The 23671-nt window shown below is 42.0% G+C and overlaps 3 protein-coding genes across 22 annotated transcripts in view; 1 reads left to right on the forward strand and 2 right to left on the reverse strand.

Annotated features, from left to right (window-relative positions):
* The window catches only part of EVPL (envoplakin), a 38753-nt gene extending 34757 nt beyond the window's left edge, over window positions 1-3996 (forward strand). Inside the window, 1 exon segment of the mRNA XM_083429806.1 lies at window positions 26-3996. Coding sequence (XP_083285932.1) covers window positions 26-3442 — 3417 coding nt within the window. The 3' untranslated portion in view covers window positions 3443-3996.
* A 443-nt stretch (window positions 3997-4439) lies between these two features.
* Window positions 4440-13762, reverse strand: CDK3 (cyclin dependent kinase 3). 17 transcript variants are annotated; one of them, XM_083429946.1, is made up of 8 exons: window positions 13190-13762; window positions 11937-11987; window positions 11070-11147; window positions 10077-10197; window positions 9189-9359; window positions 8250-8351; window positions 5973-6176; window positions 4440-5674 (listed from the first exon to the last, which is right to left on the reverse strand). In XM_083429946.1, the coding sequence occupies exons 2-8, from the start codon at window positions 11960-11962 to the stop codon at window positions 5549-5551; spliced, it is 828 nt and encodes a 275-aa protein (XP_083286072.1). In that variant the 5' UTR covers window positions 11963-11987; window positions 13190-13762; the 3' UTR covers window positions 4440-5548. The 17 variants fall into 17 exon arrangements, with proteins under 17 accessions (XP_083286072.1, XP_083286066.1, XP_083286079.1 ...); XM_083429940.1 differs by having other exon boundaries at window positions 11839-11984; window positions 13190-13761; XM_083429953.1 differs by having other exon boundaries at window positions 11839-11987; window positions 13190-13761.
* Window positions 13763-15518: 1756 nt separating this feature from the next.
* On the reverse strand, window positions 15519-23585 carry TEN1 (TEN1 subunit of CST complex). 4 transcript variants are annotated; one of them, XM_083429984.1, is made up of 4 exons: window positions 23494-23585; window positions 21700-21816; window positions 19776-19933; window positions 15519-16067 (listed from the first exon to the last, which is right to left on the reverse strand). In XM_083429984.1, the coding sequence occupies exons 2-4, from the start codon at window positions 21786-21788 to the stop codon at window positions 15931-15933; spliced, it is 384 nt and encodes a 127-aa protein (XP_083286110.1). In that variant the 5' UTR covers window positions 21789-21816; window positions 23494-23585; the 3' UTR covers window positions 15519-15930. The 4 variants fall into 4 exon arrangements, with proteins under 4 accessions (XP_083286110.1, XP_083286109.1, XP_083286111.1 ...); XM_083429983.1 differs by lacking the exon at window positions 23494-23585 and adding an exon at window positions 23304-23487; XM_083429985.1 differs by lacking the exon at window positions 23494-23585 and adding an exon at window positions 23164-23278 and having other exon boundaries at window positions 21700-21814.
* Between the last annotated feature and the right edge of the window lie 86 nt (window positions 23586-23671).

Raw genomic sequence — 23671 nt, forward strand, 5'->3', positions numbered from 1 at the left:
AGATTCATTTTCTTCATTTCTGCAGAAGGAAGTAGAGGAGACAGTGCACATGATGCATGAGCAGACCCAGCGGTCTGAAAACACAGCTGGGTCCCATAGAGAATCAGAAGCCCTAAAATCTCAGCTGGAAGAGGAACGGAGCAAGAAAGCCAGGGCTCAGCAGCAGCTGGAAGAGCAAAGGAGCAAACTTCTCATGCTGAAGACCCAACGGCCTATTGAAAGAGTGGAGGAGAAAGAAGTGATGGAATACTATAGGGATCCCACTCTGGAGAGTGACCTGTCCAAAATATCTAATCAAATTGAGAATGAAATTAAGAAGAGAAGGGGTCTACAGGCAGATATTGAGATAATGAACAATAAGGTCCTCCAAATGGAGAAAGATAGTAAGGTTGTTAAAGCCCAGCTGCTTACAAAAGAAATTACTAAGATAGAGAAAGACCCAAGCCTAGATGCTCAAGCAGCCAGACTCCGAGAGGAAATCAGGCACCTCCAGGAGAACTCAACTTCCTCCTCCGAACTTGAACGGCTCAGGAAAGAGCTGCACTTGCTGGAGCAGATGCAGCCAAACATCCGAGAGAAAGTGGTGCTGAAAGAGGTGGTCAAGCTGGAGAAGGACCCAGAAATGCTAAAAGCAGTCAGGACATTGCAAATGCAAATTGACGAAGACAGCTTCAAGAGGAAGTCTCTGGTGGATACAATTGCTAAACTGAAAAGCAGGACTGAAGAGCTTGAAAAGCTGATTGAAACGGCAGAACCTAAAGTCATTGTGAAGGAAGTAAAGCAAGTGGAGCAAGACCCAGAGCTTCTGAAGGAGGCATCCAAGCTTCAGACTCTCATTGATGAGGAGAGAAGCAAGAACTCGTTGCTAGCAAGCCAACTGATAGAGCTGCAGAGCAAATACAGCACTGTGGAAAAGCAAAAGCCTAAAGTGGAGATTAAAGAAAGAGTCAACGAGATATTTCGTCTTGACCCAGAAACAGAAGAGGAGATAGCACGTTTGAAGAAAGAGCTCCAAGAAGCTTCAAGGAAAAGGTCAAGGGTTGACCAAGAGGTGGAAAGAGCCCTGACTGAGCTCAAAGTCCTTAAGTCTCAGCCTCCTACTGTGGAGTTTAAAGAGGTCATTGAAGAAGTGGTGAAGATGGAAAAGAGTCCGGAGATTCTGAGAGAAATAGACAGGCTGAAACAGCAGCTGAATGACCTTGTGAATACAAATGGCAGGTCCCAAGAACAGCTGATCAGGCTACAGGGAGAGAGAGATGAGTGGAAGAGGGAAAGATCCAAGGTAGAAACCAAGCTGGTTACCAAGGAAGTTGTCCGATATGAGAAAGACCCTCTGTTGGAGAGAGAAGCTGAACGCCTCCGCCAGGAAGTACGTAATGTATCACAAAAGAGGAGAGCAAACGAAGATGCCATCTATGACCTGCAGAACAAGTACATGCTTCTGGAGAGGAGAAAACCCGAGGAAAAAGTGGTGGTCCAGGAGGTAGTTCTCACCCAGAGAGACCCAAAGCTCAGAGATGAGCACAGCAGGCTAAGTAAGAGCTTGGATGATGAAGTGAGCAACCGCCGACGCCTGGAACGTGAAGTCCAGCAGCTTCGAGCTGCAGTGGAAGAGAAAGAGAAGCTGCTTAACTTCCAAGAAGACAGAAACAAAAGGCTAGCCTTGGAAAAGGAAATGCGGCAGATCACCTTGAGGATAAAGGAAATTGAGGAGAGCCCAGCCCCAGTGCAGGAAAAAATAATCACAGAGGAAGTAGTCAAGGTAGAGAAGGATCCTGTTCTTGAGCAGTCCAGCACCAACCTGCGAATTGAACTGGATAACGAAAAGGCTCAAGTATCGAGCCTGCAGAGGGAATGCAAGAAACTTCAATCCCAGATTGATGTTCTGCAAAAAGCAAAGTCTCAGGAAAAAACCATCTACAAGGAAGTAATCAGAGTGGAAAAGGATAGGGTGCTAGAAAATGAGCGAGCTCGTCTCTGGGATCTGCTAAGCAGAGAGAGAACAGCCCGGCAGAATGCAGAAGAAGATATCAGGCGTCTCAAGGAGAAGATTGAAAGAGCAGAAGGCATGACGAGAACGTGGTCCAAAGAAGAAGCCGATCTCCAAAGAACTCGCAATCTGACAAGGCAAGAAAAAGACAATCTTGAGAATGAATTAAACGAACTAGAAAGGCAGAAGCAACAGAAAATCCTTTTCCTTAGAGAGCAGACCAAGCTCCTGAGCCAAAGGACAGAGAATGACAGACAAAAGAAGATGCAAATTGGTCAAGAGCTTTCTTCCCTTGAAGCAGACATACTTAGAGAGAAGGATCAGATCTATGAAAAAGAGAGGGCTATCCGGGAACTCCAAACCAGAGTTAACAAGGAAGAACTGAACCATGAGACCCAGATGAGAGAAACTAACCTCTCCACAAAGATTTCTATTCTGGACCCAGAGACTGGCAAGGATATGTCACCCTATGAGGCATATAAGAGAGGCATGATAGATCGAAGTCAATATATTCAGCTGCAAGAACTAGAATGTGATTGGGAAGAAATCACAACGCTGGGACCCAAAGGCGATGTTTCTGTGCTCCTTGACAAGAAGAGTGGGAAGCAGTACTCCATTGACGATGCCCTGCGGTTTAGGAGGATCACAAAAGAAGAATACCAGCTCTACAGGGAAGGCAAGATCCCCATCTCTGAGTTTGCTCTGCTGGTAGCAGGAGAAACTAAGCAAAATTCCTCCCTTTCTATTGGTTCAATCATTTCCAAGTCTCCAGTTTCATCCCCTGTTTTCCAGCAAAAGCAGAGCTTCTTCCCTCCTGGTGCGCAGATAACCTTCTGTGATGATACCTTCCCCATTGCCGGTGTGTATGACACTACCTCCGACAACAAGTACAACATAAAGTCTGCACTTAGCAAGAAGCTGGTGGACCCAATGACTGCTCAAAAGCTTCTAGAGGCCCAAGCGGCTACTGGAGGCATTGTTGATCTTATCTCACGTGATCGATACTCTGTCCACAAAGCCATTGATAGAGGGCTGATAGACAACACCTACATGCAAAGGCTGCTGAATGCTCAGAAAGCTTTTACAGGGATTGAAGATCCAGTCACCAAGAGAAGGCTGTCTATAGGAGAGGCAGTCCAGAAAGGGTGGATGACCAAGGACAATGCCTTTCCCTATTTACAGGTCCAACATCTGACTGGAGGGCTAATAGATCCCAAGAAAACTGGCCGTATCCCAGTGCCAGAAGCTTCCCAGGCTGGCATGCTTAGTAGTGATCTGGCCATGATGCTACAAGATGAATCCAGCTATGAAAAGGATCTTGTTGACCCCATCACCAAAGAGAAGATTAATTACAAGGAAGCCATGGCTCGTTGCCGAAAAGATCCTCAAAGTGGGCTCCTTCTCCTTCCAACCACATCTGATGGATACCAGTCATATCAGTTCAGGCACTGAGAAAATAAGAAATCCTCAACAGAGCTCATATACTGTCCACAGATGAACAGAGTGCCTGGCAGTTCTAAATGGCTGTGTGCTATTCTAGATTGCTAGTCTTACTTCACTATAACAAGGCAGCAATGCACCTTTAAGATGCATTTCTGAAGGTAGAAGGGTTCTAATGCAGGAGTTACTGCATAGCAGTGGTTCCCAAACTTCCCCACCCCACCCCATGGACCACTTGAAAAATGTTGAGGGTCTTTGCAGATCTCTTAATGATTTATCTGCCTGTTGTAGCAATTGTGATGTGCTGTGCTAGATGATTTTTCATTGTATTTTTACAGAAATGCTGCAGGCCACCCGAATGAAGCTTATGGACCACTAGTGGTCCAGGGACCAGTTTGGGAACCCCTGCTGTATACTATAGGGAAATAAATGGGATTTTAAAAATAAACAGATATGCTTGGGAAACTTTTACTCTGTGCCTTCATGGCACGTTTAAAGGGTTGTGTATCAAGGAGCTTTGAGTTAGATGGTTGTCATGCATGCAATAAAAAAGTTAAAAGATTGAACAGGCTCCATTAGTTATCTTTTAAAAAGTTGGGACGGTTCCTGTGTGCACATTAGGATCCTAACCATGAGTAAATCGCAACGGGCTGTCCTAAAGAATGGACCCCATAAAATGAACATTATACAACTATGGAGAATAACAGTGCAGAAGGTTACATGGGGATTCTTGGCCAAAGAATACACTTTATCAGAAATCTAATGGTCGGGGCAGAGCAGGACTATGGGCAATAAAAGGCAAGCAAGACTGATGTACAACACACAGAGAACATTTCATTCCCTTGATAACCGTGAGGGCTGGAGCTCAAAATGGCAAAACGGGTTCTAGATTCTTTCTGTATACCATGCATTCAATATAAGCAAAAATGACCGCGGTGTAAAAGATTTTCCCATCATAGGCACTCTTGTCAGTAAGGACATTTGAGAACCAGCAAGTTACATTAAAAGATTTATCAAAGCATATTTTTTTATTTAGTGCATACAGAAACTTCTTCAATAATATTAACAGTTAATGATCAAAATGACTTAAAACATCAATAACAAGGTTTTTTAAAAAATAACCCCATAACTAGGCAGTGGCTTTGTTTCAGAGCAGGCAGAAGTAGGGGACAAGTTCACTGGTTTCCCTCCAGAGCAGATTTTCAGGAAGCACAGAAGATTGCAGGCAAAAGAGGAAATCAGTGGACATTATCTCCCCCTGCCCTTCTATCAGCAGGAGCAATCCATGAGCCGAACCCCATGTATTCGGCCAAGATCAGTAACTGGAGTCTATCAAATATTTATTCTTTAGCATCCTGCTCTATCTAGCTTATTCAGTGACTCTCTTGGCACATCGATGATCAAAGACTTTCACATTCTAATTAAATTAGAAATGAAAACTTGAAGGGCCCGACAGCTGCTCCAAGATTAAGAAGCCCATTCTTTAATGTGAATTGTGTTTGGACCAAGTTTTTGTCCTTTCTTGAGGGAAAAGGTAAACAAGTATGCTGATAAAGGATACAGAAAGAAACTAAAATCTGTTGTATTTCTGGGTGGTCTCATGATGCCTGGTTCTCCCACAATTTCCTCTTGAGCATGGATAGTGTGAATGCCAGCAAAAAGCTCCCATATTAATTACAGGGAGAATCAAATGACATGATATCCCCTGTCCACTGCATCGTCTGCAGGCTGTGCTGGCAGTGCCTAAGTTACTATAACCAATTTCTCTGCAATGCAATACTGAACTACAGCAAAGATAGAATAATATGTGGTTGCTGGATTAGGATTGAATTCAAATACATAGCAATCCTAAAATTTCAAATATATTTTGCCCCATCAAATGCTTAGAGTACCAAGTTTGTTTTCAAAGAACACAAGAGGCTGCCTACTATTTAGAACAGTCAAAAGCTATATAAGTATAGCATTAACCCCACTAAAAGGCTGAGAACTTCTAAACCAGAATGAACAAGTTTCATCCTCTATAGCCATTCCAATTCCAAGCATAAGAGGCTCAGTTATTAGGAAGGGTTAATCCAGGGAACTATTGTCAGGGAAGCACACTGCAGATTTGCCTCCTTCTCATGGGCCATACCTCTCTACTACACGTTGCTCTCTGGCATCTCGTGATGGAGTCTGCCAGAAATATTGGTGGGTCAAAGCAGCTTTGGCTGAGATGCGTCTGTTGGGATCATACAGTAATAGTTGCTGCAATTAAAAGGGGGGACACAGAAATATCTCTCAATGGATTGATACTATGCCTATCATCCCAAAGTCAATACTAATTTTCTATTCCCAAGTATAGGCTTTGCATGCAATGGTAATGTCATGATCAAAATGGCAGAAATCACAAATCCCTATATTACCAAACACCTATATTACCAAATACACTTGAGGGTTAAGACTAATTCTCAGATTGAGGCTCTTGGCTGAAATTCTGGTTTACAACATCCCTGCCCCAAGGTTGTTTTAAGAACAAAACCCTTCATTCCAGCCTCCTTCTTACCATCAGCAAGTCTCGTCCATCTCGGTCCAAGTTTGGAATTAACACCTTCATGTCTTTTCTCGGCCATTTTGGGAAATTCCCTTTGTAGTCCGGAAGTTGAGTCACTCCCGGCCACGATGATTCAGTAGGTGTACCAAGAGTGCGGAAAATACGGAAAAGCTGATCAATTTCGGAGTCCCCAGGAAATAAGGCTTTTCTGGTTACCTGGAGAAAGAAAAAGGATGTCTCACTCATCTATCTTTCCATAGGCACCCCTATTCTTTATCCAAGTGAAGTCCCAGAGAGAAGGAACAGAGAGAAATAAATACCTTTTAGTACAAGCCACCTGGTGCTGAAGGAGAAAGGAGAAATATACTGAACACCACACCAGATCCCCAAAAATCATAGTGTAGATCAGGGAAAGACTTCAAGCTTGTTGGATCTCCTTTGTTTTGTACTAGAATCCCAAGATCTACCAACCAGAGCTAGGTGTAAAGACATACAGTAAACTAAAGCAAGTTCAACATGATAATATAGAACATGAAATCTAATGTTGATCCCATGCCCTATATTACAAACTTGAACTTCATTTGAACTAAAACTTCAGTCATGTTTTATTCTGCTGAGAGCTCAGGATAGAAAAACAAGGACAGCCATGGGGGTGGAAATCTACATAAAAACCTGAGATGTGTTAATATGAAACTTTTAAAATAAAAATTGGTTTAATTGATCTTTGCAAAAGCAATTGACGTGGCTTTTCAGTATGAGCCATATGGTAGGCAAGGCTGAAGGAAGAGCCTAAATGCTTAAACCTTTGCGGTTTTCAAATGTTGTAAACAGTATTAGGATAAGGGCTGCATGTCCTTTAATCGAGTGCCATGTCATCTTCATCACTTTCTTCCTATACAGCAGCAGCCTCTAGTGGCTGCTGCCACATTGCACATCTTTCTCATAGCAAGGTGTTTTTCAGGAGAAGTCAGCTAGTGTGTGTAAAAGAGGTTGAAAACTAAGGGAACGCATTGCTGATCTACCACTGATAGATCTGTTCTGATAGGAACTTAGGGAACAGCCTTATACAAGATTGTTGGTCCATCCAGTTCAGCACTGTTGACACTGACTGAAAGCGGCTCTCCAAGCCCTACCTGGAAGCACCAGGGACTGAACCTAGGATCTTTCTGCATGCTGGGTATATGCTCTGTCACTGAGCTGCAAGCCTTCCCCATGAGCCACAGTTCTTCTTTTCCTTATGCAGAAAGCTAGCCGCATGCAACTGGCTAACGTTCAATCAGATACTTCCAGATAGGGGCTTAATGTTGTGAATGGAGAAATCTGAGTTAAGATGCCAGACCATATCTTTTTTTAAGCAATTGATGACAATAATGTTATGTAGGCTTTACAATAAAATAAAAATGTATGCATAAGGAATATACATCCCTCTGGAAGCATCCTCCCAGAATTGAGAGAGAAATTTACCAAACCAAAATGGAAGCTACATTCCACATAATTTTTCTTCACTGCAGACTACCTGCCATGGTCACAACCTTCCTCCTCAATACAGCAGCAGCATGAGCCTCACTATGCAATATATCTTATTTATTTGAAAGATACAGCACCCCTCAGTGCAGCTTTCAGCGCAGTGTACAAAAACCAGGTATAATGCTCAAATCAAATAAAACATTTTAAAATGGATAAAAAATTGAAAGCAAGTTTCTCCTTTACTCTGCTGTGATCAGGAAGCATGTATCTAAACAGAATCAGATGGCCACAGGAGCAGCAGCAACAATCAATGCACATTTTCATGCTCATTGCAGCTTTTAACAATATCAGAGAGGGAAGTCTTATCAAAGACTCTTGAAATTTTAAAAAGGTGGTAGCAAGAATAACACATTTTGAACACAAAACTTGGTTCTGCCACACAGTAGAATTAGGAAAAAAAATAAGAGCACATTGATTACATGATTTGCAGTGTCTGTTTTGGATATTTGTAATGTTAAGAGTATACATAAACTCAGTATCACTGATTTTTATGTCATCCAGATGACACAGTGCACCAACTGCTTCTCTTGCCAAAATGCAAGTATTGATTTGAGCTTCAATACTGACTTCTGGGCTAAGGGCTCAGATTACAAATTCTCTTCAGAGAGTGTGTGTGTGAGACAAAGACAAGGGGAGCTAGGTAGCTACAAATACAAACAAGGCACACATTACCACATAAAATTTTCATAAAAAATTAACATTTTTGTGCATCTAAAACACAGTGCACTTTACTTTTGAATCAGAAAAACTGAAGTCTATTACCATTTCTGCAAATATGCAGCCAATGCTCCAGATATCCACAGCTGTTGAGTAGAATTTACAACCTAGTAAAATTTCAGGAGCCCGATACCATAAGGTTACAACCTAGAAGGAACCACATTGAAAGCTCGAGTTCAATTTATGCTTTTTATGTATTCAAATGCCTTCCCACCCTCAGTTAAAAACTTTTATGATTGAGCCCATAAACTTTTACAGTCCAGTCTTTTGCAAGAAATTGTTCTCACTCGGATGAAGTCCGCTGGACTGCAGCATGGCCTCTTGAACGCCAGCCAGAAAAGCAGGTGTTGCTATCCCTCCACTCACTCTCCTCCCCAACCTGCTATGAGACAAAACTAGAGTCCCACTTGTTCTTTGCTATAGCATGTGGGAGAGGAAACTGGACAAAGGGAACTGATGGAGCAATGAGCTCAGAAGCAAGATGACTGCATCCTCTTTTTCTGTCTCGGCGCATTTAAAAATCTAAATTCCTGGACAGAAAGCATGTTAGTCTGAGGTAGTAAAAACATACCTTCAAAATGTATCATGGCATGAACTTTTAATCTTCAGAATCTTGACCCAGAATACTAAAGGTATGGGCACAGTCTTTAGGTTAAAGTCTGCCAATTGCAGTTTCAATCCGTTCTTTGCATAAGCCTGGGTATCATAATAGCTCATTTCATGGCTACTTTTCTTCTCACTTCACATCAAATAACATCGCCAGAGCAGCACCCGGAGGGGGTCTCATGCATCTTTCAGTGTTTCAAAGGCAGGAAAATTCTACCATTGTGGAGCATCACAGAAGCACTCTGATGGTGCAAAATCTGCCTCAAAAACTGTGTTTACACAAACACACACACACACCTTCTCAGAGGATGACTTGGAAACCTTCTTGCCTACTAACAGCACTAAGAAAGAGAAGGAAGAGATGATGACGAACATTACCTCATGAGTGTAAGTACGCAGTGGAACACCAAAGGCTCTTGCTAGGCCAAAATCAGCTAGTTTGATGGCTCCCATTTCGTTTATAAGTAAGTTCTGGGGCTTCAGATCTCTGTGGATGACTCTGTGGGAGTGACAGAAGCTTACACCTTGTAGCAGTTGGTAAAGGTAGCTCTAGGGAGAAGAAAAGGTTTCAGAGATTAGTAAAAACAAACAAGCAAGCATTTTAAATGCATTATAACACTGTGACACCAGATGGTGCTGTAGAATTCCCTGTTTCAGCAACATGATTTCCCATTACAGTACGAGGTTTACAATGTGTTTTCCTGAAACTTTTTTTTTTTAATGTGGCAAGATCCAGTGTAGGCATAAAGAAACCATGGGCAGCTGGTACATAATATGCCATAGTTCAACATCTCAAACAATTGCTTGCTTGCAAACAGGTTCCACGTACATTGTTAATATATTTCTTCGAGAACAGCAGTGTGACCAGATAAGAAACTTTCCACACTCCTTGTTAGGGTAGCCAGTTTGTTTCCTGTCAGGGTCCCTATGTCTTTTTTAAATGACAGGAAGAACGCAAGGAGAAAATTCAACAGTTAAAGCTCTCCTACCCCAGCCTTTGCCTGATTTGTTGTCTGTCACAGTTTTTAAAGGCACTATCAGACAGAAAGAAAGTTAAAATCTTACAGGCCCCTCTGCAATGTGAATGGCTTTTCAATGCTTCAAGGTCTAACACAGTGGTAGCTAACATGCAGCCTGTCACATATTGCTGAACTACAACTCCCATAATCCCTGATAACTGATAATGCTGTCTGAGGCTGATGGGAGTTGAAATTCAAGAACATATTTCCTGTAAGTGACTGTGCGTATGTTTGGATAAACTTCTACCTTGACCAAACTTAAAGGCAGCTCCCCTGTACGGGACGAGTCCATGTACTTCTTAAGGTCCTGATTCAGATATTCAAAGACTAGATAGAGTTTCTTCTGACTGTGAACCACATCGAGAAGCCTGGAATAAAAATTGAATTCAGTGACTGAACATCTGGGTTTGGAAGAACTAATGCCCCTGCAGAACAAATGCATCCACCACTCCGACACACACACAAAACACACCCCCTCCTTTTTTTGGCACAACAGAAGGAGAGTCGGTGTGGCACAGTAGTTAGGAAGCTGGACTAAGACTGGGGAGACCCAGGATCAACTCCTCAATCAGTCATGAAGCAAATTTGGGCTTTGTCTCTCAGCCTAACCTACGCCATATGGTTGTTGTAAGAGTAATGGTAAGAGAGCAGTAGCAGCTCCATTGTTCTCCCGGCTTCCCAGTGCTGTGAGTCACTGTCATTTACCAAGAGGGAGAGGGGTGAAGCAGCAACTCACGGTGTTGAGAAGCCAGGAGAGCAACAGAGACCCATCTCCACCATCCCATAAGCCACTACTAAGAAGAGAGAGACAGAACCATGTATGCCACTCTGAGCTTCTTGGAAGAAGGATGGGATAAAAATGTAATACACAAAGCAAGTAGACAAGCTTGTTTGCAAAACTGCATTCTCTAGTAGCTGCCAACAGATGTCTTGCCTAAATGCTGGCTGTTGCAATGCTATTTAAATTAAACTTACTCGGCACCGAGACTCCCTTGTTGCAGTTTCATGTTTATTTATCCCTCATTCTCTCCTGTGCTGCTCTGCAAAGAACAGCAAAGGTGCAACAAAAGACTATGAGGAACAAATTAACATTATCTGTTTTCAGATACCTGTATGCCTGCATGTTATTCGAAACAGCCTTATCTATTCCATGTTTCTATTAATCTAAGCAATGCTGTTATTGGTTATAGATGAGAACAGCTCACATCTACACAGACACAAAGTCTAGACTTTTTCTTACCTCACTATGTTTGGATGTTTCAATTCTTTCAGCAGGGAGATTTCTCGAATTGCTGTACTGGGAACTCCTTCTGTCTCCCTGTGAAGAAAGGGATTTGGTATCAAGCAATCTAATTCTTTCTGCTTTACTGGGCATCAGTGATTATTTCCACTCACATATCTTCTCTAGGGGAATGTTCTTAGAACTTGTCAGCCAAAGCAGGGAGAAAAAAGGGTGTCCCATCAATCACAAAAAGGATAAAAAGTGGAAAACTACACAGGTATAGGGTTAATATCTTAGCACCAGCAAACATAACATATGTGAACAAGTAAGGAATAAGATATGATAATCTCAGTGCATTATGTGTAAGGCTCTTCTACACAGGTTGAACTACAACTACTAAAATATAAAATTAAGGAGATGGCCTTTCTCCTCAAAGACTATAAGTCTTTTCTCCACCCCCTTCAATTCTGATAGTTGCTTCAATAAGAAAAGCATATCTGCACAAAATGCGTCTCCATTGTCATATTTAATGGCTAAATCAGCCATTAGTCTCCATGCTTAAGGTGCTTGCAATTCTACTGTTACAGTAAGTATACATTAACAGCTGGACCCTATTTGGAACTGACCCTTATGTGAATAAATTCTGCCCATGGTTTTCCGCATGATATCTCTCAAATTTCACAATTTGCAATGTATTAAAATTCAAAACATAAATGCTATCAGGAAACCATTTCATGAGTTTTAAGAGTAGCCGATTCAGGGGAAAGTTAGTGAACTAGGTACTTACGAATCTAGGCGGATCTTCTTCAAAGCAACTAGCTGGCCTGTCTGTTTGTTTTTGGCTTTATATACTACCCCATAGGTGCCCTCTCCAATCTTTTCTACCTTTTGGAAGACATCTTGGAACGCATCCATTCTCTGTCTTCTTACTTGCTGCTGTAACATTTGATCAGACAATTAGGAGTAGTACTATCTGGTCATCTCTATACATCATAGCATTTTGCATGTTTCCATTCTTCCATTCACCCTACCCCTGAAAAGTAATAATAATCCATTTAAACAAATAAGCATAATGCTTAAATAACATCTTTAACAATCCCTTTCAAATGGACTACTCTCATATTCTCCAATACATTAACCTACTTAAGTTAACTGAAGGTGTCTGGCGATTACAATGACATTTACTGTTCCCTTTGTGCTATGACAGCCCAGCCCCAGGGCCAAGAAACACAATATGCATCCCCACATAATGGATGGTGCCTTCTTGGGATCCTGCCTTTCCTTCAAGGAGTTCAGGGTGGTATTTTGGGCTCACAACACCATCCTATGAAGCAGATGAGCCTCAAAGGGTGTTTTGTTTCATAGCGAAAGATGTACCCCTAACTTTCCCAGTCAAACTTTATCAACTACACCCCACAGGCCTTGTTTGTTTGCCTCAGCTGCAAAATAAGTACAGGTTTTGTGTGAGTGGAGCAGAAAACGTAGGCAAATGGCACATTTTTCACTCTCTCCCCTATGGAGCAGATTGGCAATAGAGCCAGGACAGGCAAGAGGAAGGGATTCTTTACACAATGCATAATTGCATTATGGGATCCACAGCCACAATGTTTTCTAGGGTAACTGCAGATATAGGGAATATTCTTGTCCCTCCAACAAGGTTAATCAAAATATTTCTTGACTTAAGGGGGGGGTGTTGGGAATATTCTGAATAAGAATCCTTCTTTACATGCGATGTTCAAGAACACGGCATTGTTAAATGGAAGAGACTTACTGCACGTTGTCATATTTGAGGAAGGCCTTGGGCCCAGGCCTGCCCTGACACCCAAGGAACTACTCACTAAGCTACCCCCGTTCCCACGCGAGTCACAAATTACTAATGTGATCATCTAACGGGGAAATTAAAGCTCTCGGCTCCTCAGAATTCTTCCCACCTGCTCATCTAGTCTTCCATTTGCCTCCATACCCTCCTTCCTACTGAACTACAGTGTTTCCAAGGGGTCAAAATTCACCTCACACCACCACTAAAGTGGCTTTTGCCCACTAGAGGGAGATGTTCAAATGCAAAAATGCAAATGTTACCAAATATAAGAAAACACACAGAGAGATCTCTTTTGGTGCTGTTTGACTAGTATACTCACAGTTTCTGCATCCCTTCCAACAGGGATATATTGTAGGAAGTTGACAGGAGCAATAACTGCAGGCTAGACTTTGGCCCTGCTTTTAAAATTTATTGCAAGGGGGAAAGGATCAAAATTACTTAATCTGGGCAAGTTTTTCTTTGCTCACAGGCTATCTTTTCTTCAGAGACTTGGTGATAGCACCGAAGCACTCGTGAGCCCCAGAGGACTTCTGTTATGAAGTGAGACTAACAGATGCAAATATCAAATACAGTAAATAAATAATATTTGGATATTCAAAGAACGCAAGGAAGGATAAAGTGGGCACGCAGCAGCCCTGCAGCCCAAATTCCCATCCCTGCTGGCTCCACCCCAATTTTTGCACATCAAAACCAGTATTATGATAGGATACTTCATGGGTTCAGCCTCTCCATGCTTGGAAACCATGTGTATCAGGGTTCCCAATTGTGAGGAAGATTCTAAGTATATCCAGCCAAACACATTCAACATCCCCCTTCAGACTTTCCTGTCCAACATTCAAAGTTCAGGAGAGGAGCTAGTGGGGTTGTTGACATTGGGGGAAAGGCTGGCATTCACTACCCTGAAACACTTTATTCTCCTTTGCCAGTGGAAAGCTAACCTGTGGTCTTTCACAGGTTAGTTGTATTACAACTCCCATAATTCATGGACTATAACTCCCATACTTCCTGACCATTGGCCATGCTGGCTGGGGCTGATGGAAAGAGGACCCCAACAAGACCTGGAAGGTCACAGTGGTCAATCATCCTCAGCCTTTGCATTCTCTGAAACCTTAATATGACTGTGGTGTCTAGCTAAACAGATTCTGCTAGTTTTAGTTAGGCAGTATTTAGAGCTAGAAAAAGTATGTAACCATTCTTCAAGTATAGCATGAATAACACATTTCTCCTACCTAACCCCCAGCCTTTAAACAATGTTAAAGTCTTGCCATTATTATCAATATGCAAACGAATATGCTTATCCACATATGGAGAAGCACCATTTTACACTTACAAAAAAGTTGCGATCCTCATCATTTCAAGAACATGTCTTAATTTTTAATTTGGGATGGTGGTGGTCTGTTTTTGACACTACAGCGAACATGGTAGTTAAGGTCATTGCACAGAGCGAACAGTTTGATGCTGAGTTCTCAAAAGTGTGTTAACTAGGAAGAAATGGCACATGGGTGGATTTTTAATATCTCTTCAACACCTTTTTATAAGTAGGCATGGCACTTCTTACCAGCACCAGTGATTGTGAGTTCAGTATTCATCTGAGTTAGGAGACAGTCAGGACTATTTTGTAGAAGGCAAATGTGTGTTATCTTCGTATGAGATATCAGTATGGGCACTCTGCTAAAGGTCAGCCTCTGCTCCTTTCTCTGACAGGTTTTATTTCACAAGAAGATGACTCCCACATTAGAACCCCTCCCATAGATCTTAACAGCTGAGATTGATACAAATATAATTAGAACATAGAAACATTTCTTGTTTCTATGAATTCTAATGCAGAAATTAACTTCGATCATTAACACTTTGGAGTAGAAATCTCAGTCAAGAACCATGCAAAGTGCCGCAACTTTGGGGGTGGGGACACACCTCATTTTCAATATAAATCTCAGTTGAGCATGATAATGGCTATGACACAACTTTCAGTAATCTAGTATTAAGGTGAAGCCATAATGGACGTTTAAGAATCTGAGCTCCCATTAGGTAATATAGAAAAAAAACCTGTCATGATTTTGTAATATTAATATCTTGTAGTATTGTAATATTTCTCTCTGGTGGAGAAAGGATCCAGAAAAGCCCTCAAAAGATATTAATCAAAATCCATTCAGTGTCTCTCCCCACCCCCCACCCCAGCAGAGGTGCAAAATTTTGTTGTTGTTGAGGACTACATTCCCTCAGATTAAGTTGACCAATGGCAGGACCAAATGTGGACATAGCCACTTGTTTTCTCTCTCTTTCTGCCATCCCTTCTCTTTCTCACTCTTTCTCTCTCTCCTTCCTCCCTGTCCACCCAGCTGCTGCAGGAAGTACAGATCACTCTTGCTGGAGGTCAAAGCTGTTTCGTAGCAGAGGGATTTTGAAATTAGGCTAAGGGTTGCATATAATAAGGCTGAGTGCTACAGGTTGTCAGGAAGCACACAAATAAATAGCCCAGTAAGTACTAGTCGATCTAGGAATGCTGCTAACCAACCAGTTTTCTCACAGTATCCATAAAGCTTGGGACTTGAAGATTGGCCACAGAGGACTGAAAAATGAGCAACTTAACATAATCAAGGCTGCTTTGTGGCCCTGTCACAAAAGCAAAAGAAGAATGGGCATTTAAACACTATTAACTTTAAATTTTATTATTAAACAAAAAACCAAAGAGTATTTAAAATCCAGCTACTGTAAACTTAATGGCTGTTTTCATTATTTCAAAATACTGCTTCCAAACTAGTATGCATGTATTAACCTTTTGCATTTTGCATTGTTTAAATGGCTTTCAAAACACTGTGGCAACTTCTGCATATCCTAGCGTAATATGTGAAGCAGTTCTAGAACACCGGCGGCATACCTTCTCCCGCTGAACATTAAAAATAATTTTTTTGGGGCGGTCATCTTAAGGCAATAGCAGGCAGTACAATTTTAAGACAGCATTTCAAAATGGTACTGGAGTGAAGGAAAATGATAAGCTGGCCCTATTCAGTATAGCACTGATTATGTTCAGTAATAAGTCCTCTCCTAATGCAGAGAGCACTAGGAGGCATTTCCTTCCAGCTGCTTCTCTCTCTCCTGGAAATATTTTCTCTGTTCTGTTATGGCCTTCTCCAGCAACTGAAGGTTTATTCCTTCCACACATGTAAACACACGGGCCTTTATCACCATCTCATTACCTGTAAATATAAAAATTAAAGTCGTCAGAAATGTGGCAATTTTTTTAAAGAATCTTTGTAAGCTCTGTCATGGTCAATAATGCAGTCTTGCAACTGCAGTATGCTGACAAATGCTTATAATGCAGAATGCTACTGCAACTTTACACCAGCACACGACGATAGGCTGGTGCAAAAATCTAGAAGTGGACTATAAGGTCATATTTAAAACAGGTCCTGCTGAAAACTGAAATTAAGCAGGTCACATTTTCACTGTGCTTTGCTAAATATGACATATGGGAAATAGTTGGCTAGAAATCACTGAAGTGGAAAGAGATGGAGGGTAACCGTATGTCTATTTTATAGGTCATGGGATTCAGAGCAGTCAAGTCCTAGAAGCCATTTCTGATTTGAAATTCAGCTTCACATGTAATATTCCAAACAGTGACTTTTCTCTGTTCAATTCCCCCCCCCCCCCAATCAACCGATTCGGATTAATTCCAGAGTACCTACTTGTTTGTAAACTGAGTTCGAATACCCACAAGTACAAAGGCACAGTAGATTTCAGAAAACCTAATAATAAGTCACATGTCTCCTATATCTCAGTGTGCAACTAAGAAGTGCTCGAATTATGAGTGATTATCATAATTATTACTTGGTACAATAAGGTGTTGTCATCTAGTCACATTTGACATTTCACCCAGAAAGCTACTTAATTATTTAGGATCCCAAACGATCCATCTGCAGATCATGTCAGCTAACAGGCTAATTGGTGCCAGGCGTCAAGGTCTCCTAAAATATACAACTGGCGCCGAAGAAATGCTGGTATTTGGGTGCCAAGGAATACCCACACTATAGCAGGAGCTCTCCCAGACACAAAATGTATAAAGTAGTTATCCCTTTGCTGAAGAGAATTCAAAAGTCCTCCCTGAAGGCAATCCTTCTCTTGCAGGAATATAATATTTTCCAAGCACTCTTGTTGGAACGTCGTTTTGCTAGCTAATTGCTTATCTCAGCTCCCAGCTACTGCTTTTACACAGGAAAACGATATTGGGAATAAGCCATTTGCAGGAAGAGTGTCTAACTGTTCCCCTGCCCACCCTTTTCACCTTCCTTCTTCCATCCCCATAGCCACTATTATCCCAGCTAAGTTCCAAAAGTATGTTTGTAAAAGAATCTGAAATTTGTGCGTTTGTGGTTTTGCAAGGGCAAAGCACCAAATGAGGGGAGGCTGCATCCTCCTGCCCCATAATTCTGCTCTATAATCTGCCCCCTCAGCAATGCTTTTCTGTGAAGAAGAAGACATCACATGGCAGGGCAGAGTCTCAAACAAACATGTGCTCTTCCAACCCCACATTCCCAGCATGTTTGCACCTCTGTCTCAGCAACGTCTATGCTGATCATATCAACAGAATGGAAGATGGCAGGATCCCAATAATGTTCTCCATAGGGAGCTGGCTTCAGACACCAGGCCCGTTGGCAGACCAACTCTGTGTTACAAAGATGTTGGCAAGTGTAGCATGACGGCTGGCAACATTAACCCCATCGTGTGGGAATCCCTTGCAAATGACTACAGCGCCTGGAGACAATCAAGCTAGCTTGTGTATCTGCAGCAGTGATCAGAAGAGGAATGTCTGCTGGGAGGAGCGCAGAAAGAAGAGACGCCATGGTACACCTGCATCAGCACAACTGGACGCCTTCATCTGCCCCTGCTGCAACAAAACATGTCTCTCCCATATCAGTCTCTAAAGTCACAGCAGGCACTGTTTGATTTCACCCCCAAAAAGTGTACTCTTCCATTGTATCCCAAGACAGACGGATGCCAACAACAGCCCACAACAACCCATTTCCTTGAGATAATGCCATACTGTAGTAATAATAATAATAATAATAATAATAATAATAATACAGTGGTGCCTCGCAAGACGAAATTAATTCATTCTGCAAGTTTTTTCGTCTTGTGAATTTTTCGTCTTGCGAAGCACGGTTGCCTATAGGAAATGCATTGACGGTTTCCCATAGGAATTCATTGACGGTTTTAAGAAAAAGGCGCAAGACGTTTTTGTCTTGCAAAGCAAGCCCATAGGGAAATTCGTCTTGCGAAGCAACTCAAAAAACAAAAAAGTATTTCGTCTTGCGAGTTTTTCGTCTTGCTAGGCATTCGTCTTGCGAGGTACCACTGTAATAAATTATTATTTGTACCCTGCCCATCTGGCTGGGTTTCTCCAGACACTCTGGGCGGCTTCCAATGGAATATTAAACATTAAAAGCTTCCCTAAACAGGGAAGCTTCATATGTCTTCTAAAAGTCTGGTAGTTGTTTTTCTCTTTGACATCTGGTGGGAGGGCATTCCACAGGGCGGGTGCCACTACCAAGAAGGCCCTCTGCCTGGTTCCCTGTAACTTGGCTTCTCGCAGCGAGGGAACCGCCAGAAGGCCCTCGGCACTGGACCTCAGTGTTCGGGCAGAACGATGGGGGTGGAGACGCTCCTTCAGGTATACTGGACTGAGACCGTTTAGGAAAGCTAGCTAGACTGACAACAGTAGTACCACAGACATACATGGATGTTAGCCAAGATGGTGCCCCCAGATGTTGTTGGACTCCTATCAGTCCCACCCAACATGGACAATGCTCATAGCTGGTGGGAGCTGTAGTCCAGTAACATCTGGAGAACCATTGTGAGAACAGGATGCTGGACTAGATGAGCCATTGGCCTAATCCAGCAGCCTCCTTTTATGTTCTTAGGGAGGCCACCACTGCATACGGCCATCAAATTCTTGACAGATGTAAGCAATCAGTACTGCATGAACACCCCCAAATGCACTTCGAAAAATGCATTGAATTGTGTCCTCAGTGTAGTTGAATATAAGGACATGGTTCTTCTTTCCTCCCCACCCAGAGGCTTAAACGTACGTGCACTAGCCCTAATGCCTCCCACACAATATTCACTACCACTGTAGCATAAATCAACATTTCAAGTCTCATGGTTAGGCAATGCAACTTTTAATAAGGGTACACAAGCAGCTTAAAGTTTCTGTGTTATACAATCAGGTCAAAGGTGTTTTCCATATGCTAAGAGAGTCCAGGAATAAACGTTGCCACCTTTGCATAAAATTACAAGAAGCCAGGCTGCAACGAACAAGTTGGCTTGCAGCAGAGGGCTAGCATGATTAGAAAACAAGTGCTATCCCTGTGACAGTTCCAGAGAATGAAAAGGAAACACCAACAGGAGTGATTAGGTACTAACTTAAATCAGTGCTAATGTCATTTTCCTTTCATGCAAAAGGATTGCATCACTACTTATGACTACTTATTTTACCTTCTAGACCAAGGGTGAGGAACCTCCAGCCCATGGGCCAAACATGCAAGGCCATTTCCCTGAAACCACACCTACCTGCCCCTCACTTGATGCCATATGTGACTACAGGTGTGGGCCAGGTAGAGAAGCAGCTGCACAAAGCAGGATTGAACTCCCCGCGTATTAACTGCTGTGTGGGGAGTTCAATACTGCTTTGTGCAGGATCTCCTCCCGCCCCTGGTGGGCCAACTTTTGGCAAGTGGCTGGGACAACTCACCCATCATCAATATAATGCCTGATGACTAGCAGGCGGGTGGTCCTGCCCACCTGTCAAAGTTGGCTCACTGGGGTGGAGGAGATAAAGGTTGGTCCACCAGGCCAGCATCTAGACTATTCCTGGTTTCACGGATAGAAAAAAATACAGGTGTTCTTACCCTCTTTATGTTCGGTTTCCCCCAGTACAATATACAGAGCCCCAAGCTGGGCTTGGAATGGTTCCACAAACGTGGTACAAACTTGGATACAGTGCTGAACTGAAGCGTGCTGAGCTGTTAAGATGGCTTGGGAGCAGACCACATCATAGGAGTGTAGCCTGAAAAACAAAACCTTGGGTCTCAAATAATGTTGATAATAAAGCATGTGGAAATCATGTGCAGAATGATTTTGTTTCAAGTTGTCCGTTGTTACTTCAGTTTTTTGTACACTGCTTAGAGATATTTTTAATACATTAAGTAGTACAGAAATTAAATAATCAAATAATGTATTTAAATATAGAGAAATTAGATCTACCTATATCTGCTTCCCAATGCTAAAGACATTGGGTAGTGTTCAGCTAGGTTTTACTCAGAGACCCATTTAAATCAATGAATATAATTTAGTTGTGCTTATTAATTTCAGTGGGTTGACTCTAAGTAAAACTTCTTTGAACACCACCCAGTTAACTGAAAATAAATAACTGATTTCAAAGTTTTTTTCCTCAGCTAAGCATGTCTAATAATGCTATACTGAATGAGTGCCTGAGCTCAAAACACATACAATATGACATTTAGGATAATTAACTCAATGTTAGCCTAATGTTTCTTTCTTTTAACTCACATATTCATCTCTGTGCCAGAAAAATAAAAATGAATATTTTACATATGACGTTATGGATTACACAAATAATGAGGCATACGGCGGAACAGTACCTATAGATTACAGTAGAGCCTAGCATGCATGAAGTACACATTTTAATTTTTCCCCTCCCCCTTCCTATAAATTATAATTGTTATTGATACAAAATACCTCTTACTAAGGGTCAAAAAAGCAATAAATGTTGCTAGACATAATTTCATATCTGTAATAATTGTAATAATTTTGGCATATATACTTTGACATAACTTTGTTAATCTATTCAGAAATGTTTATCTGAGTGTTTATCGTTGTTTTATTTTAAATTTTATATCATTGCTGCGCATCATATCCTCCAGTGTAAACAATGCAACCATGTTAAAAAGTTTAAAAGTGAAGATGAATAAAAACGATGTTACTAAAACAACAACAACAAATACTTTGCAACATCTAATGGTGGTGCAACACATGGATTAATAAACTAACAAGGACACTATGCAACAGATGAGAGTCCAGTCCTAAGTAGGAAGGGGTGAAGAGTGAAGTGGTAGGTGATTCATTTTATTTAAAATCATTTCTATACCACTTTTCATTTAAAAATAAATCTCAAGGCGGTTTACAACAATAACATGATAACAATAATGATCTGTCACTTCCCAATCCCTGCCAGTTTGTACCATCTAGGGCAGGAGGTGTGGGGAGCAGATGTGCCTCTTTTGGGTTGTCTTTTTTAAAGAGCTCCACTCCCCACACCTGCTCCAGTAAATCCAAGGAAGCCAGCATCTCACACATCTAAGTCCCCAAAACTACTGCATTTTATTGACTACCACTAGCTCCCACCACCAGTAGAGCTAGCAGTGGCCTGGATTGGAGATGCCTCCCCACAACCACCACACCCCAACACCAGCATAGGCCTTCCTCACCAAGAGAGGGGCACTTCCACACAGTCATAACCCGCTCTATCTTGCTGATCTCAAGGTTGGGCTTAATCGTTACAGATATAGTAAACGGGAGACAGGAAACAAAACAAGTTTTTTTCACAGATGTGCAGGGTAGGGGGGAAGAAATCAAACTCGTTTATGCTTTCTCTTACATGTGGCATTTGGTTATTTATGAATTAGGTTCTTTTATGGAATCTAAAGGAAGGAATCAGAAGGAAAAGAAGAGACAAAAAGAGTAGCAGTAGTAATGTTAGATAGGATGACCAAAAGAAACAGAAATCTTAAGGTCGAAAGGAATTACACTGACCTGCCAAAGGTTCTCAGGGTCTTCCCTTCTGGGATCAATGCAGAGTTGATTTCCCAAGGAAAGTGATATGTCGCAGCATCTGGCAGCATTTTGCGCAACTGTTCTTGAGAACAGACCCTACAGTCAGACAAAAAATGAAATGAGTATTTAAAAGATTATCTTTCCGCTTCAAGGCTCCAAGGTAATTAGATTCCCCTACTACGCAACAGCAGGTGTTACTTTTTCAGTTGACAGGCTTCTTTAATTATGCTCAAATCGATTCTAATAGACTACTACCTATTTTGTTCATGATAATAACCTCATTTTAAGTACTTTGCAAGGTTCCCAGCCAGCTAGGCCATTGGAATAGGGAAGATTTGAGTTGTAGTCCAGCATCAACTGAAGGTCCACAGGTTCCACATCTCTGCTGTGGTAGCTATTACTATTTTACAGATCTGATGATAGGATTGCTATCTACCATACCTTTATCTTATAGCATCTCACTCTTCAGACGCCACTGCACAAGAAAGTGTCACATACAGTATTATATTATATACCGTTTAGGGAAGTTTTTAATATTTAATGCTGTATTGTTTTTAAGACTCGATCGGGAGCCGCCCAAAGTGGCTGGGGAAACTCAGCCAGATGGGCGGGGTATAAATTATTATTATTATTATTATTATTAATTATTATTATTATTATTTCATCAAATACAATTATTTATTTTTTGAATATCCCACTTTTTTCTCCAAGGAGTTCAAAGTGGCGTACATGGTTCTTCCCCTCCTCATTTAATCCCTATAACAATGCTGGCAGACAGGTTAGGCTGTGAACTTCTTTGCTGAGTGAGGATTTGAACTCCCAGGTGCTAATCCAACATTCTAACCATTACACCACAATGTCTATAAGCAAACTAGGTAGCAGAGTGCCAAAATAAAAAAATATGTAGAAGGAACCAAAGTGCAACCATAGAAAGAGGGGCGAGTCTACCTTTGAGGACGCCATTACAAATGGAAAGCCAGAACAAAAAGAGTTTAATAAAAGAAAATGGGTATCTGAAGTACAGCAGCAGAATATGCCCACAACAGGGGACTGCATAGGAAGCTCTAGTTACATCCTCCAGCCCCTTCCAAATCAATATGCAAAGTCAATTTTTGATTAAATGTTTACTAGGAAAACAGACCTCTTTATGTCAAGGCATGCATTCTATTTGTTCTCCATGAAATTTTAACCACACCTATCCCAATAAGTCTAATAAGTGAATTTAAATTTAGCTGGGCCTCTCATAAGCCCCCCTCCCCACTTAATGTTTTTGAAGCAAAGAGACAATGGAAATCTTGAATATGGAGACGGGTGGGGGGTCCAGTAACAATATTTTATTATCCATTTTATTATCCAACCATCTGACTGGGTTGCCTCAGCCACTTTAGGCGGCTTCCAACAAAGTATTCAAACACAACAAAAACCCTCAAACATGAAAAACCTCCCTGGTACAGGGCCACCTTCAGATGCCTTCCAAAATTCAGACAGATGTTTATTTCCTTGACATCTGATGGGAGGGCGTTGCACAGGGCAGGCGCGACGACCGGGAATGCGCCAAGCACCACAGGCGCAAGGCAAACTACATGCAAAGCAGCAATCGAAACCCTCGTTTATATCTTCCCCACACCCAACTAGAGGCGACCTGTCCAGAATTCCCTCCTATGCCGCAGAGTTTCTGCCGCGCAGCCACGTGAAGCCAATGTGCCCTTAGCCACAAATCAGTGGGCAGGCGACGTTAAGCCACCCTTGGTTTCCCCATCGCAGCTAAGGCACCTATTAGCAAGGAGGAAGAGGAGCAGCTACATCCACAACCGCTTCCAAAGCGCAGGGAGTTCCCGCTCTCGCTTCCTTTCTCGCCTCGTTATTGGATACGGAAACCGACCATCGCCGCCCGCGCAGCAGAAACCAGCGTCCGTCTCCCTCCATAAGCCCCGCCCATCAGAGGGAGGGC

Source organism: Podarcis tiliguerta (assembly GCF_965153285.1).
Source record: "Podarcis tiliguerta genome assembly, chromosome: 2".
Classification (NCBI taxonomy): Eukaryota; Metazoa; Chordata; class Lepidosauria; order Squamata; family Lacertidae; genus Podarcis; species Podarcis tiliguerta.

Coding starts and splice junctions, on each gene's coding strand:
- TEN1 (XM_083429982.1), bottom strand. CDS start 22,074: ATGCTGGACTACAACTCAAATCTTCCCTATTCCAATGGCCTAGCTGGC. Junction 19,934..21,699: donor ACCCTGAGAACCTTTGGCAG/GTCAGTGTAATT, acceptor TTTGTTTTTCAG/GCTACACTCCTATGATGTGG. Junction 16,068..19,775: donor GGAAACCGAACATAAAGAGG/GTAAGAACACCT, acceptor TTATATTTACAG/GTAATGAGATGGTGATAAAG.
- CDK3 (XM_083429938.1), bottom strand. CDS start 12,628: ATGCATTGTGTAAAGAATCCCTTCCTCTTGCCTGTCCTGGCTCTATTG. Junction 11,988..12,547: donor TAGGGGAGAGAGTGAAAAAT/GTGCCATTTGCC, acceptor CAAATGTTACAG/CAGCAAGTAAGAAGACAGAG. Junction 6,177..8,249: donor GCTGCATATTTGCAGAAATG/GTAATAGACTTC, acceptor TTCTTTCTCCAG/GTAACCAGAAAAGCCTTATT.